The sequence below is a fragment of the Mesitornis unicolor genome, unplaced genomic scaffold (genome assembly GCF_000695765.1).
Source record: "Mesitornis unicolor isolate BGI_N332 unplaced genomic scaffold, ASM69576v1 scaffold15807, whole genome shotgun sequence".
NCBI lineage: Eukaryota > Metazoa > Chordata > Aves > Mesitornithiformes > Mesitornithidae > Mesitornis > Mesitornis unicolor.
The window spans coordinates 41612-57684 of NW_010198561.1; the positions used below are offsets into that span (position 1 = coordinate 41612).

General features: G+C 37.5%; 1 protein-coding gene across 1 annotated transcript in view; it reads left to right on the plus strand.

The window, feature by feature from the left end:
* The window catches only part of CPNE4 (copine IV), a gene marked incomplete at its 5' end in the record, with an annotated part of 101385 nt that overhangs the window by 30605 nt on the left and 54707 nt on the right, over positions 1–16073 (plus strand). The window contains one exon of the mRNA XM_010189180.1: positions 14680–14778. Coding sequence (XP_010187482.1) covers positions 14680–14778 — 99 coding nt within the window. The remainder of the gene's footprint in view (positions 1–14679; positions 14779–16073) is intronic.

Sequence of the window (16073 nt, forward strand, 5' to 3'; positions counted from 1 at the left end):
GGCCCATTCATATAAAAGGTTATTTACCCATTTTTCTTTATAATTCCTGAGATATTCTACCCTGGATTTCATCTTTCTATTTGTGAGTCCCCACTGACTGCTCAGCCTCACCTTAATATCTTGACTGTTAACTGACTGACTGCTAGGCAACAATATTTTCCCTACAAGAAGGTCTCCCCGGGACAGTTTATATAGCTCTGGAATAATCAATCAAACTGGTAGGTGAGGGGTAGCTTACAGGGAGATTGACAGCTATTACTGACTTACAGAACTCCTCCTGATGATACTGCAGAAACCTGAAAGACAGTGAAGCTAATTGCTGACACACTGGTGTGCACCTAGTGGAATTGAATGCTTTTTTGTGCTGTACACTTTGCATGCTGGTCTCCTTGCTAGCAAAAGGTCCCACTTTTGAGTGCTCCATAGAAGTCTCCTGGGAATCAATGCTTCTGTACATAGCAGAGTCATCACAAATTGGAAATATTTCTGTGTATGCACATGAAAGGTGGAGAAAAGTCTGTGCTGACTGCAGAGTTTCTGCAGCTAGTGTGCTACATTGGGTGATTTAGATTTAGGTACAGGTCTAAAGTATTTTTCGCATACATCATAGCACAAAATAAGTGTCGTTAGAGTTCCATATTTTTCCAAGTAGCCCAGCAAAGCCAGCATCCTGTTCCTGCCAACTTAACTGCAAATTTCTTGTTATCGGTATGTAGGAGAGGGTCAGCTTTTGAGAAGATGGTGATTGTGTACAGGATGGGTTCCCAGTACACTGCTTGCTCCTTTTGTAAAATATGAATATAATATTTCAACAATTTCATCAGTACTTTGTAAGCAATGTTGTCACTTGAGTAACATTTCTGAAAATGTCACAGCTTGATTTTTTCATCATTATATCTGCTTTTCATTTCATCACAACACATAGCAGAATTAACTGCACTGTGGCATCTGCTTTACTCCAAACCAGCTGTTTTAAAGATAGAGATCTCACACACTTATGTTTGCGGATTTTTTTTCTCAGATATTCCTTCTGAGGGCCCTATCCAAAGGCCATTGAAGGTCAATGGGACATTCTCAGCTGGTGTAAATTATACAGCACCATTTACTTCAGCTGATCTTGACAGTTTGCTTCAGATGATACCTCCTCATCTTTGCCTCAGAGAGAATATATGACTAGCATTAGATTGCGTACTTTATATTCATAGAGTACTCCACTAAGTAGGTTAGCCTCCTCTGTGCTGCCTACTTGTCTCGGGAATAATGTTGTTTCATTTCATAATGACATAATGGTGCCACCTGCAGTTCAGAGCCTCATACAAGTGGTTTCAGCTACTGTGGTTCAAAACAGTAAAAGCATTGAACACAGTAATGGGAACAATAACAATAATCAGTTATTTGCAGCAGCCACTGCATTTTAAAGAAAGCTGCTTCGTTTCTGTTACTGTAATAAGACCTTGAATTTCTCATTGTTTTCCTTGAAAATTAAGTCAATGAAACCAAAACATTTGCACTGGTGACTTGTCAGGGGCATCTGATAAAGCTCAGTAACTTTATTCTCTGTAGCTCACTATGATACCAAGTGGGCTGGAACATGTTAAAACACTTCATTGCAAATGTCAGTCCCTGGGCAAACATCACAAATAAGGAAAGCTTGTACCTTGTAAACTGTGTTTGAACCTGAAAGGTATTTTTCTTTTTGTGAGCATGGTAAAATCAGAATGAATGAATTATTAATGTTCTTCTTTTGTGTCTTTCTCATCTGTCCCGTGAGGTTTTCTCTTCTATTTTTTTAATAGGGAAACCCGTCTCCTTGTGCCAAAGGATGCTCAACTACCTAGCATTCTGCTATGAATTCTTTATTATTATTACTTTTAATAAGTGGATTTTGACATGGTTTTTGGTGTTTTTCCTTCTCTCTCCTTTTCACTGTTAGAGTATATTTTTTAAATATAAATGTATGAAAATATATCTTTAAAAAGTCATGACCTGTACAGATTCAATGTGCAAACAAACCATACATGGTTTGGGAAACTGGGAGAAGTAACATGGTGAAATAGAGAAGATATTTTAAAATACTGTTAGTTCCAGTTGCAGTTGTTTAATAGGATGAACCCAGTATTTATGACTTAGATTTTTTTCAATTACTTTTCTTTGTGGATAGTCTTCAGAGAATATCTGCTGGCCAGTCAGAATAATCACTTTATTCTGCCTGAATATTATTCTCTGTGTAGGGTCTCTTTTTTACTGAAATGTGATCATTGTTTAATAGCTAGCCTGTTGATACACGCATGTGTTTTACTTAAGCATCCTTAATTCCTTTAATCCTAATGTGATAAATCACCTATATTAGGAAGAAATAGGGGTTATAATTACATTGAGTCAAATGTTTGATTCTCCTTCTTCTTCCATTGGTAATTATTTTAATGAGAGCTTTGTAATTCACCCAGCAAAGTGATGAAAGAATGTCCACACCTACATCATTTTCCTGAACACAAAGGAAATCCCACATTAATCTGACAAAATGTTGACATTAGGGAATGAATTATCAGCTCAGTTTTAACCATGCCTCTTTTTATTCACCTCCAGTTTTTTGTGGCATAACTTTGGTCATTTATGCAATCTAAATACCTGATTGCATATTCAGAGAAGGTACTTGGACATCTGAGCACTGTTATTTCTTACCATTTATTTGAAGTACAAACACAGAGCTCACCTCTTGAAAGTCTGTTTTCAGAGTACTAGCTACACTTTTTACTGAAGTTCTCATTTTTCCAAAATGCTCCATTTCTTTGCATTCTCAAATCACCTGAACCGTCTGATAAACCCAGTGGTACAGACGTTGCTGCTTTTTTCCAAAACTGTTTGCTAGTTTTATATGCTATAAAAATACCCCAGCATAATAGCCATAGTATTTTTCTCCCATTCTACTTTGCAGTGTTCTTCTGTCAGGGATGTGTTAGTGGGTAGTTTTAACTTGAGAGTAGGCATACTGAAATGTATGGGGTTTATTTCTACAGTATGTTCACAGGCAGGCAGCCATTTTATTTCATTTAATCTCATCACTCCTGGACACCCTGGTCAGTTGATTTGAAGTGCAGAGAAGGAAACAGAAAATGGGCAGATACCTACAAATGTTTCCATTTTATTCTTCTATGCTGTTATGCCATGGAAGTGTAAGTATTTGAAGTTGCTCTTCACGAATAAGTCATCTTCAATAACAAAAGGGGCTAGACCTACTTTATCTTCAGGTGATGAGAGAAGATGGTGGTACAATAAGCAGTGAAGGTTTGAGCTCATAGTTGCATTCAACATAATAATCGCTAAGTCTTGCACACAAACAAGGCTTCATTTGCAGCTGTTAGGCAGCCATCTCAGGGGGTGAACTGCAGCAGCTCCTCAAGAGCACGCAGAAATGCTCTGCGACAGTTCAGGGCAGGAAACAGCAAATAACGCTGTTCAGGCTGAACTGCAGGGATTGTTGAGATGGTAGAAATTTAATTGCTTGTGCTGGAATCAGGCCAGTAAACAGGGTCAGCTCTCTTGTCCTTTGAAGAAGTATTTTGGTGCATCTCAGATGCAGCAGCAGTGCTTGGAGTTGCAGCAGAGATGTTTTGCAGCAAGCTTCAATCCCATCCTGAATCTGGAGGGTCGTCCCTGTAATGAAAAATCCACCCTGTAACCCTAAGGGTTCACTCAAATTACATCAGTGCCAGGCACAGGCCAGCTCAGAGTATCTGTCTTCACTAATATCTTTTGCCAAAATCTTGCCTCTTTGAGGTAGGGTGAAGGTGTATCTCTGCTGCCTCAATCATATGCCACTGATGATAGCCGTGTGTTGGTTTCTTCGTTCGGTGTTAATCTTAATTTGTTTATTTTGAAGAAGGAAAGGTGGTTGGATACAGGATTATTTTCAAAACTGCAAAGTATCTGTTAGAAATGTGACAGTTCAATGGTAACAGAGAAATCCCAAAGATAAACTTGATACTAAACAACATTACCTTTTACTGTCACTGGAAACATGCCAAGAAACAGAATTTGAATGGTATTTCCTTCCTGAAAATCTGATTGTTGGGCTTTTCACCACTGTTTCTGGGCACTTTGGGCCAAATTAATTTTGCTGTATTATGAATATGTCAGAATTTTGTTAAGGTTGTTTAGTACCAAACTTTGAACCTTCACTTAGTCACAACAAATTGCTCACAAGTGAGAAACAGGATAAGCATGGAAATTCTTCAAAATAAATATATCATTTCACAGAAATCATCATCTGTTTGTAGCTGGTTCAGAAGAGGGAGGGAGACAAAATTAATCAAATAAATTACTGTTTGTACATGCTTTGCTTTGCATATTTGGCAAAAAAATGTCACAATAGTGATTTAAGGCAACTACTTTCTAGAGTGTTCTGTGTGCAGCAGACTATTTGTCTCTTCAAAATATTGTTCCACTCACAGAAGTCTGTCAGATTCCTTCTTTTAGTTCCAGTATATGTAGCTGAGTTTCCTTATGAGTCAATGTTTACAGAACATCAGGTTTCCTTGCTCAAGAAGCAGGGAAGGATTCATATAAAGCAGGATAAATATATTAATTGTTGATTTGTACTGTATATATATTATATAATATATGTGATTCTATATATTTTATAAATTTATTCTCTATTCTTTATATTAATATAGAATTATAATATGCTACATTATAATATATATGTATCTTCTGCTGTGTTTCATCTTCATAGGGGAAGAATCTGGCTTTGCTAAATGCTATAGTAAAGTGCTCAATTACCTCATTAGGCTTTCATCTGGTTGCTAGATAATTTCACCCATGTGGAAACCTCAGTGGTTATATTTTCCTCAGTGTATTTTCTGCCAGTTTTTCTTCCTTCCTTCCATGCCCCTATATTTACAAAATGTTCTTTCAGAGGAGGCTGCTGTGTTCAACCCATTCATAGATGCCCAGACCTTCAGGTCTACCAGTCATCTAGGTTAACTGGTCATGCTGGGCACCTTGGGTTTCCAGTCTGTTCCTTCCTAATTTTCAAGGGATGTTGGAAACAGGCCTTATTGGCAAATGCAGGAGCTCCCTGTTCATGTGCCAGATTTCCCAGTGAGCTTGCCCTCAAGTTTCCACTCCACCATGCAGCATGTTTGCTTATAGAATGTCTCATACCCATTGTTATGGAAAGAGATAAACCTGGAAAATATAGGGCAGTTACTGAGAACTTATAATTATGGAGAACATTAAACATTTGAATGGATACGAGGGGGAAACAAATAGGAAAGGAAGTCTTTATAGTTTTAGGCAGGCAGTTAATGTAATCTGTTAAAGTCTTATTTTCTACCCAGTGTAAGAATAAAACCCGGAAACTAGGTTACTGTGCGTGTACAAAAAACCAAAGAACTGAGTAGTTATATATAAAAATTATGGCATATGTCAACAGTGTTACTATTTCACAGTTTTAGCTTGTTCGTAAGCTTCCAGGAAGCAGGGAAATATCTGCTATTTAGCTGATAGGTAATCTTCTTTGAAAGATCCAGACACCATGTCATGATCTTAATTTAACTCTTACTGGAAATCTTTGATGATACATTGTCATGGGACCTTTTGGCAGAGCAAGGTTTTAGATTCTTCTTGGAGATGCTTTCAGCATTCACACAGGAGATTAATTCAACACTAAATACAACATAGGAGATAAAATAAGACTCTGGCCAGAAAACTAACTTAAAAGCAGTGCTGAAAAAGGCTGGAGGTTTTGTTTTTAAGTACATAATCTGTGCACTAACCAAGAGGAGATACATGGAGGGTTCACCTTGAAGCAACACTGTGTCTGTGTGAAGGCACTAACTGAAGCTCAGAACAACAAAACAATCCTGGAAATGAGACCATTTACACCCAGGCGTGACTGCTGTCACAGGGGCAAAATATTCAGAAGTTTCACGATGATGGATTTAAAAAAGCCAATATATGTATATAAGATAAGGAACTGTGACCTAAAGTTCTCAGAACTTTAACCTTAAATTAAACTTAGATTTAATCATTAACATTGACCTATTGTGCTACTTTAGCCATTTCTGTTATAGCGGCCTATGTGCTGTGTCTGTACTTAATCTGAAAATCTAAATATTTAATCTCTTCCTTTTCCATAGGAAACATGGCTTAGAATATTTTTTAATAAGTATTTAGAATTGTTTCACATTTCTTAATTGATTTCTTGTCCACTTTATACTAAAAAACTTTGCACTTGATGGTCTTAGAAGTATCTTCCAATCTTAATGATTCTGTGAAAAAAATTCCATATTTGAAACCTCTGCTGATCCTAGTTTTATAAATTACCCATAACTGGGAAGATCTGCCTCTACTGATGTTCATGCTGTGTTACCATCCACTGAATAATAGAGTGACTGGTTCAGGGCCGTTAAACCCAATGCTGTTTGCCAGGTCATTCTTTTGGAACACTATCCAAGAGACGTGCAATTAACTCTCCCACTGATTGACAACAGAAAGAACAGCGTAATCAGTCACTTTGTATAACACTCATCATTATTACAAGTGGTGTTTGGGGACAGATTCATGCTGCTCTTGTGGGGAAGAGCATTTTGTACTCTTTCTGCCAAGTATCACCATCTTCCTTTCCTGCTCAAGATACAAGGGAATAGTTGAGTTTTTATCTGGTGACTTTCAGAGTGCAAGATAGAGCTAACTTGAGCTTTTTTTAGGAACTGAGAGTAGACAGTGGGAACTGGATAAAGACATGTTCTATCTGAGAGCTTTTTGATGCACACCCAAGAATTATGATAAATTTCAAGGCTGTGCCTGCAGCTTCTCCAGTAGGTACATCAGAGAGGCCTGCTGATGAGCAATGCCTTTTTTTTGTATGCAACAAATTGTTAGTTAGATGAGCACAAACCTCAGACACGTGTTGGTAATGAGAGAAGACACTGCTTGGTCAGTACATTAGTTTATCGCCTCTCACAAAATTTTGTAAGACAGACTCTTTTGCATAGGGACAGAACAAACTGAGCTAAAAGGAAGGATACTCATGAAGAAAACTACATGATTGATAGTCTCACTGATGAAGCACCAAAGGAGCCTTAAGGGAGTGTTTACAGAAGTTTTTGCTGTTAGTTTTGTGTTTATCGTATCACATGTGAAAAAAGTTGCACCTGATATTATGGACTTTCAGGCCAAAGACATGGCCTCAAAAACTGAAATATCATGGATTTAGATGGAAATTCACCATTTTATATTAGCCTCAAAGTTGCTCCAGCTTGCTTACTTGTTTGTTGGACGACTAAGTCATCATGACCACAAGTAGGATACTGAAAACTTATCTTGTTCCTCTGTTGCATATTAAGTTGCTAAGGTGTTTTGAATGAGGAAATACAGAAAAAGAAATGTACTTCACATGGAGTTCTTTGCCCTTAACATTAAAAAAATGTGGTTTCTAATAAATTTATAGGCATGCATTACAACTGCACAGACCTCTATTTTAGGTCAGTGCACAGATGAAAGTGTACATTCACATCTATGCTGAACCTGATAGTAGCTGCACAGTTTCTTGTATATATACTAAGGATTTTGTTACATAAACCTAACTGTGTCTGCAAAGTAGAAGCTTATTTATGTTGCCACCATCAGGGTGGTCCAGCACCCTGTCCAGCTGAATCTTAAAAGCGTCCAATGTTGTTGAAAATAACAGGATCCAGAGGAAGGTCTGGGGTTTTTTTTTGTATTTTGACTGTGTCTTAGGTGCTATACTTACTGCAGCATGTTGCAGGGAATGCTGAGTCACACACCATTAACCAAGAGGAAGCTATCAATGAGTGTCTGTCTCAAGTCTCCTCAAGTAGGCAAAAAAATCTGAATCCAATACAACCCTGTCACCACTGAATGTATCATTTACCACCATCTATGCGCAGGAGGCGCAACAGTATTGATGAAATCCTGGCACTTGGTGAAGCTAATAGGAAAAGTCTCGTTGCCTGCAATGGAGCCAGGATTTCACCTAATGCTTATGGAGCAAACTCAGCTGTGCTGATGGACTGATGAGCACAAGCCCATTCAAATTTGGCATGACAGATGTAGTTTTCAAAAAGAATGAGGCTCTGTAGGCAAGAGGAAAACTTTGAAAGTTGTTTCTAGGTTGGCTTCACAGAGGCTGCGCATAGTCTAGTAGTGTAGGGTATGAGCTTTTTTCCCCCATTAGTCCAGCTTTTCGAGTAGTTTAGTTGGAAAAATTGAGGTAATCTTTCTGAGAGAAAAAAACTTCAAATATTTTATCTACAGTGCTCCAAAGAAGGCTTTACTTCAGACCATGAGAGGCTTGCAAGAAATATTGGTTCATTTCAGCTGCTTCACTCTATTCTCACTGAAGCCAAACTCCAGAGGAAATCTGAAATGAGCCATAAAAAGTTCTTTTTAAATTTCTGGAGAAGCACAGCTGCTGAAAAGAGAAAACTGTAGTGACCAGCTTGGATGCAAAAAAACCCAACAAAACAACAAAAACCAAGAGTGAAGAATTTCATATACCACAGGAAAGACCAAATTCCTGTTCAATTATTCTCCAACACATAACCCCGAGTTGTAATGTGTATAATGTAGAATTTGGCCTTGGAACAACATTACTACAGAAACAGGATATCTTGAAGTGGTTTAGCTTTGTACTGAAGGTTTTGCATAGCTTTTCTCATACCCAAGTAGGGTGAACGGGTAGGTAGTGTATAAAGGCCTTCCTATAAAAAGACCTTCTTTGAAGTATTCTAAGTGGGGTACATATACTTCAGGGAGGTACAATGGGAGGTTTACTTCATTATCAAGTGATAATAACCCTGATGAGAGACAGACTGTTCCAGAAAAATTGCTTTGATGATCAAGTAATTTTTTTTCTGAGGTTTTTTTACCTTCTCTGTTTGGCTTTTCTAAGTCTTTTATTTTTTATTTTGTGTTTTCACTGATCTAGAGAATGAACCAAAGAACAGTTTCTGTTTCTAGCCTTTTGCCACCTCTTACCTCCTGTAGCTCAGGGTGATTCTAGAAGCAGAGCAGTTCACAGACATTTACCTCAAGACTTTGTTTCTTTGAGAGATAGAAAATTTCATAGAACTCTTTACTAAAAATTATTCTGGTGTTATTTTAGTTTAGAGTAGAATGGTAAAAGCTTTATAACTGTCTGGCCTGTAGTTTATTACATTCAAATTAAAAAATGAGCATTCTCCTTCATGCTTAGCCACAAGATACCCTGTTTCACAGAAATGCAAGGAAAAACCATCCAAGACAGTTTCTCTTCAGAATTTAAACCACTCTTGTTCGGTACTGTTCCCCTAACACCTAGCTAGGGACTGCAGGCATTTAATAGACAAAGATAATTTTCTTCCATGAAAGTTATCCCTTCCACTCCTTATTGAGTCTCAAGGCATAGATACAGAAGTATACGCACACAGAGAAATCTCCTTTGTAATGCAATATATGAACTAGGATCTCACCTGCACCAGAGCCAGATCAGAGCAGTGAGCTTCCTACTCAAGCGACTGCTCTGGCTGCTTGAGGCTGCTGCCTTTCTGGTTGTTTTGCTCTTCTGCTAGCACAGAGCAGCTGAAGAGTAAGCAGGTATCTTTTGGTCACAAGTTAGTGAAGTGTATTAAGTTAAGAAAGCTCTTATGTTGTCAGGAAGGCTGTCCAACACTTCTCCAGCTAGGTGGCAAGGTAGCACAAGCCTTACTAACATTTCATAATTGTCTTTGGGCATACACAGATCTGGAGAAACTCAGTCTGGCAAGACCAGGAATTTTCTAGTTTTTGCTGGCTTCGTGCATGCTATAATCTCCAGTGTCTGGCCAGCTGAGGGAAACTTAAATGGATTCTTTTCAAGAAGTACATTTCCAATGTCTGGCTGTCAGCTGCCTCCAGATAGGATTTAGTCATGAAACTCACTGCCAGTCTTTTAAAAATGAATCTTTGAAGCATGTTTTAGGCTGGTTCATAAATTGCAAAGTTAAGTTACAGGTTTTTCCATTACACCTGCCCAAAGGTGCTGTATATAATAGTTTTCCTATTGTGAAACCTAATGGGGACAAATAACTTGAAACATTTCCCTGAAGGTATACAGGGAAAGTAACCTCAGTACCTACAGACACCTACACACAAGCACATACTTACAGTAGTCGGTCTTTTCTCTTACTTATTTCTCCTTGTGGTTAAAGCTAGATAGGATGGCGAGCATGGGAAGAATTATTTTATGACAATTATAAGACAATTTTGCTCAGTGAAAGCATAGTCTGACACTCATATTGAGACTTGGAACACCACTTTCTTGCCTCGAGTCAGATGATGGAAGTTAAACTCTAAAAAAATAATGTTTGTATTTGGATTGTATGGTCTGGTAGGAATTCTTTTTTTGCTGTTGAATTACCAAATAGGAAAACTACCTCACTTCCTGAAGACGCTGGATAGAGAAGTTGGTTTATTTCTTATGTATTTCTTATATTTCTTATAAGTTCAATTTCATCCTGAAAGGAAATCTTTCCTTTTGTGGCATTTTCAAGAAAAGCTGAAGGAATGAAGATGTAGATACCCAGAAGTGATCCTCTGATATCCTCTTAACTGAGTCTACTGGTTAGGTCTTTCAGGCCTTGAGAGGTCCTGAAGCAGTGTTCCCTCCTCCTGCAGCCAGCAGATATTTTGGGGAAGGAGGAAGGACCATGCAGAGGTGGAAGATGTTCTCCATCATTCCAGTAAGGACTATTCCACCACCATGCAGCATTAGGCAGAAGTATTTATTACTGGATTTGAGCTTGTATCCAATAGGTAGGAGATTGAATTCTTTTACCAGTTATCTGAACACTGATTTACCAGTGTTTAAAATCAAACATATGGTAAGCCTTCTTAAATTAATGAGACTTTTAATAGAGTGTAGGTATACTGTTAATCATTTGCTTAAGCAACATGTAAGAGTACAGATCCAAAGAACACATTAACGTTTGCCTAAAGATAAAGGATGATTTACTGAGAATACAATTTGAAAAGCACATAAGGCCTTCTTAAAAAATCAAACAAACAAACAACTTTAAGGCATTTCATCCTTTGATTATCACGTCTGGTCTTTACCTGATTCTGGATTGTCTGCAAAGTTCTTTCCCTGTTTATTTCATCAGAGTGGGTTTTTATAAGAATTTCTGGACCCCAGTATCCATATGTTTCAGAAATACTTTTTGCATACAGTTGAAATGCAGAGTCATTACTGTGCACGACGTTTTTCAGAGAGTAACAATTAATTTATTTGAAAAAAAGAAAAAGAAGATATAATGGATGTACTTGCAGGAATCCCCTTTCTCCCTTAGCTCTAATTGCACAAATGGCACTGAAATAATATTGTAATTGTTTGTCTTTTCCATGAAGCCAATATGAAGATTAAAGTACCATCTGGCTTTCTGAAGGCTAAAGTTAGAAAACATCTAGCTTGAAAAAAGCAAGCAGTTGGATCCCTGTTGGGTGGACATTTTAAATATAATTTAACTTTGCTTATCTCCAGTTAAAATTCTTACCACAAATCAGCACTCAGAGCTCATTCCTCTTTGTAAGAGCTAGCGCCCTTACAGAAATTTTTCAAAGTACCTTTTCCTAGAGGTCTCTGCTAACCTTGAATCTGTTCTAAGCTTCGATAGATTTTAAAGGCAAAACCTGAAAAGTAAATTTGGTTAGGAAATTTTACAAAAAGTGTTACATTTTTTCTTTAAGATATAGCCATTTTTTCAAAAATACTTTTTGTAAATTTGCCAGCGTTACTAAAACTATACTTTTTGCACATTTATGTCAATTTTTCTATGACATTTTGACAAATCTTTTTACTTAGTGTTACTTTTAGGACCTTAAATAATTTTCACAATCATTACAGAAATAAAATATCTTTTAAAGTCATGCTTCATCTGTGAAATCAGTTTTTTTCATGAAATATTTAGAAAGTAATTTCAATAAAATTGAGTGATTTATATTAACAAGAAATTTCACAGAAAAAGAAAATTAAGCTGTTTGTAGCTCTGTGAAACAGGCGGGTTTTTGTAAATTTTGTAAATCCATTTTTTCATGGATTTTTTTTTTGTTACCAGCTCATCAAAAAATTGCAGTTGATAGGCATAGAGAGATTATTAGTGAAGATTTTGCCACAAAGAATTCACCAGGGCTATTAGTGATGAAAATATTGTGTCTAGTTTTGTTCCAGGCAACATTACCACTATCAGAACCTGAAACCCACTCTTATTTGTTTACTGTTGTATAAAATTTAGCTTATAAACAAACACACACAGGAACTCCCCCACCTTTCTGACTACCCTTCACCTCTCCCAGTGCCAAGCTGATAAAAAGGATCTTCGAGACTTAGAGCAAAATATTTTCACGCATTGATCTGGAGATCTTCCTTTTGTATGGGATACCTGCACAAAAAAAAACAACAAAAAAACCAGCAAGCAATATTGCAGGTGATAGGAGGTAAAAGTAACAGAGGACTCAAACCCAGGTCTTCACCTGACCAGTGAATTGTTTGAACTGATTAACGTCTGTAGCAATAAGAAATACACTTGCACTCTCTCCCTATGGGCAGTCCTTTGTAGCTCTACTGCACATCTTCTGCATGGATCAGAGAAATTCCCCTTGCGTTATACCAAATCTCTTCCTGAGGCTAAGTGTTGAAAGTTCAAAAGAAAGCTAGAGTCCTTACTTAAAAAACAAAACAAAACAAAACAAAACAAAAACAACAACAAAAACCCAAAAGGAACCTCAATGATAATGTGGGTGGTGATATACTGCCTGGAGGAGTCCTGGGTATGAATTTAGTGAAATCACCATCTGTGTTGCTTCTTCAAAGGGAAATAAGGTGCCTGGGCACTTACTAGCATAATGAATTCAGGTAACTGGCTTAGATGTACAGATCAAATACATACTTTCCTATGTTTCAAGTCAATGCATCTCACATAGACACATATTTGTGCAAAAGAAGCCATTTATTAACTTATGTTTGTGGTGGGAGGATGTTAAATGATGAACACCTGTTATGGCAGACTGTGAGACCCCGCTTACAATGAGTTAAGTTGTTGTTGTTGCATAGCCTTTCTCTTGAAAGATTTTTTGTCCTTTTGCTCTCACTCAAAGAATTAAATAATTTTGCCCATATCTCAAGCTTTCTAAAGAGTCTTTCCCCCTACCCTCAAAGTGAGTTCATAAACTGCTGGTTTGATAGTCCAATGAAAAGGGACTGGCCATGATGCACACGTACCAACTTTGAATTATTCAGTCTGGTTAAAAAGTGTACCCAGTGAACATGGAAGTCTGTTTCAATAAAATGCTTCTCCTGGACATATTTAGCATTCAAGATCCAGTCAAGATCCAGTGATTACAGTTCCCTTCTGGGTGAACTCAAATTGCCCCTTTGGCCCAAGCAAACTCCAAATGGCTCGAGGACTTTCTGAGGAGCAAACTTTGCTCTTCTTCTTGTGTTGTCTGACCACTAATGCTGAGTTAAAAGCACTAAGCCTAGTTCAGATGAACTGGAATGATAAAACCTACTGTTGTTAAGCTTGGTACCCCATTATTGCTTCCTCACTGCTGCCAGTTATGTGTTATTCCTGCCTTTCTCAGCAGGGAGCTCCTCCACTGCTGCCGCTGACCCAGTCCTTCACCCCAAACCCATGCACAGACTGAGAAGACTCTGGCACTCAGGAGGGAGTTAAAGTTACCCTCAAAGCCATCTGATAGCCAAATGTTAGTGCACCCTTCATATGACAGTGCAGGTGGCTTTGAGGCATCTCTGTTTAAAAATGAAATAAGAAAAAGATGGTTTGTAGCAGGACATTTTCAGTAAAGGACTCCTGATTTTGTCAGTGTATGTGAGCTTTATCTAGGCAGATCGCGAGGCTAAATTTAAATTTGTAAGCCTCTTTGCTGTCTTTGGGCCAGTTTTAAAATTAATATTTAGCAAATCATGTAGTTGTTGCTATGTGCTTCAGTCTTAGCTAGCTGAATTTTATTTAGCAATGTCTGTAAAATAAAACTCTCACAGCTCAAACTCATTGAGATATTCATGTTTATGCATGAATTTAGGAATGACTACCAGTGGGGTTTGGTTTGAACAGTCACTGTTGAGCAACACTGGAAAACAGCCAATACATGGGCACCAAACACTGACATGTTAAATGCAAAGCCATTTCAGAAAATGATCCTGGTAACTATTCTCTCACCTTCACTGACTGTAAAAATGAGAAATGTAACATTTGCCCAGACAGAGCAACTAGTATTTTGAATATTAGTTTATATTTGTAAAACGCTTCAATGAGGTAAGTTACTCTTAGTTCAGGACACCATTTGAGCATAAGCATGCAAATACACATAATCCTGTGTTTTTACACCTAGCAAAAAGATGCAGTAAAGAAATCCTTTCTTTCTAAAATACATGAATTTTATTTCATCAGCCAACTCCACAACACACAGCTGTCAGTAGCAAGCTGTGTTGAGCTTCCACTTGTCATTTCACTTTGATCTGGACAAGAATATGTTTTTAATATGTCTTGTGATTTACTTCTAGATAAATTGCTCCACTGAATGCATATCATAATTTGTCCTGTAATGTTTTTCAATACAACCTGTTTTCTGTCTAGAGAAAAATGTACTCTTTTGTTCTTGTCCCCTTTGCCTCTCCAGTGCATAGTTTGGGACTGGGATTCCAATGGAAAGCATGACTTCATTGGAGAATTTAGCTCGACTTTCAAGGAAATGCGAGGAGCTATGGAAGGAAGACAGGTAAGTGAAAACCACCAAAGCAAATCTCACTATGTGAGCTTTATAGAGCAGTGTTCCTCAGACACAAGAAAGTGACATCACCTCACCATCTCTTGGAAGTTTAGTTGCTGTGTTGATCTCTCTTGTAGGTTTTACTGTTATCTAGACATGATAGTCTAAAAAGGAGAAAAGCAGCCTTTCCCGTACTTCCATGTCCCAGATACTTATTTTTTTCTAGTTCACATTCTACAGTAATTTCTTTCTGTTAAGATTCATTTCCTTTGAGCCAAAGCACGTGGTTTCTATGAGGTGCTGTGCTGTTATGGCAAAGCAGATGCGTAGTCTGGCTACTCAAAGCATTTCCCTAGAGGCCTAAAGGCCTTTATTGGGTAAGGGTAATTTTCTGTCTTTCTCCATTTCTCATGTGCTGTGTTCATTGTTGCCAGCTCTAACTTGAATCCATCATGATGAAACTAATCAGTTTCCTAAATATCTCATGAATTACAGTCCTAAGGGAAAATGAAATTGTTGACTTAGTAATAATTTCACTTCCTTATGTCAGCCTGAACTTTTCAAACTGAAGTTGATGGTAATTATTGAATATGAGAAATGATTTGGCATATCTAATTCCAGAAATTGTCATTTCCTATTATTACTTACTCCTGAAGGTGTTAGTTTTGATAAATTCTCTGAGGGGGAGCTAAAAACTTTCATTTTCTGATCTGCTGATAATTTATATTCACTGCTTCATGGGTATCTCAAAACAAACATGAATGCCTAAGAAGCTCTATTTGGGCTTTACATTAAAGTTCTGTTTATGTGTTAGAGTCAAAAAGTGTTTAATAAATGGTAAGCGGTTAGTCTATTCCATAGGTCAAGAAGTTTTTATGATTCTTCTAGATATCTTCTACTGATGTCCTTAGAATGACCTAGAGTTTAGCAAATGTTGCTTATGTATGTAAAATAGTTCATCTATACCAGGCATGTATTAATCCATTATAAATAAGTTCCAAACAAAACCTGACTGTAAATGAAGCCCTGTTTTGTTCTCTCAGAGTCAAATTAAGTCAGAGGATCAGGACCCACTTACAATATAATGGGCTGAATTTTTGCAGCACTTACATGAACTGGTACCTGCCAAAACTTAATCCAAACTGAATTTGAGTGGAAAGAAAACCTGCCTAAAGAGGTAAACAGATTCCAGAGTGAAGAACATCAACAAGGCCAGTAATATGACAGCACTCCAATTTTGTATACAAATACCTGTGGCTGTAAAAGGGACTGTGAGAGAGTGGTAAAGAGCGTGTGTTTCTAAT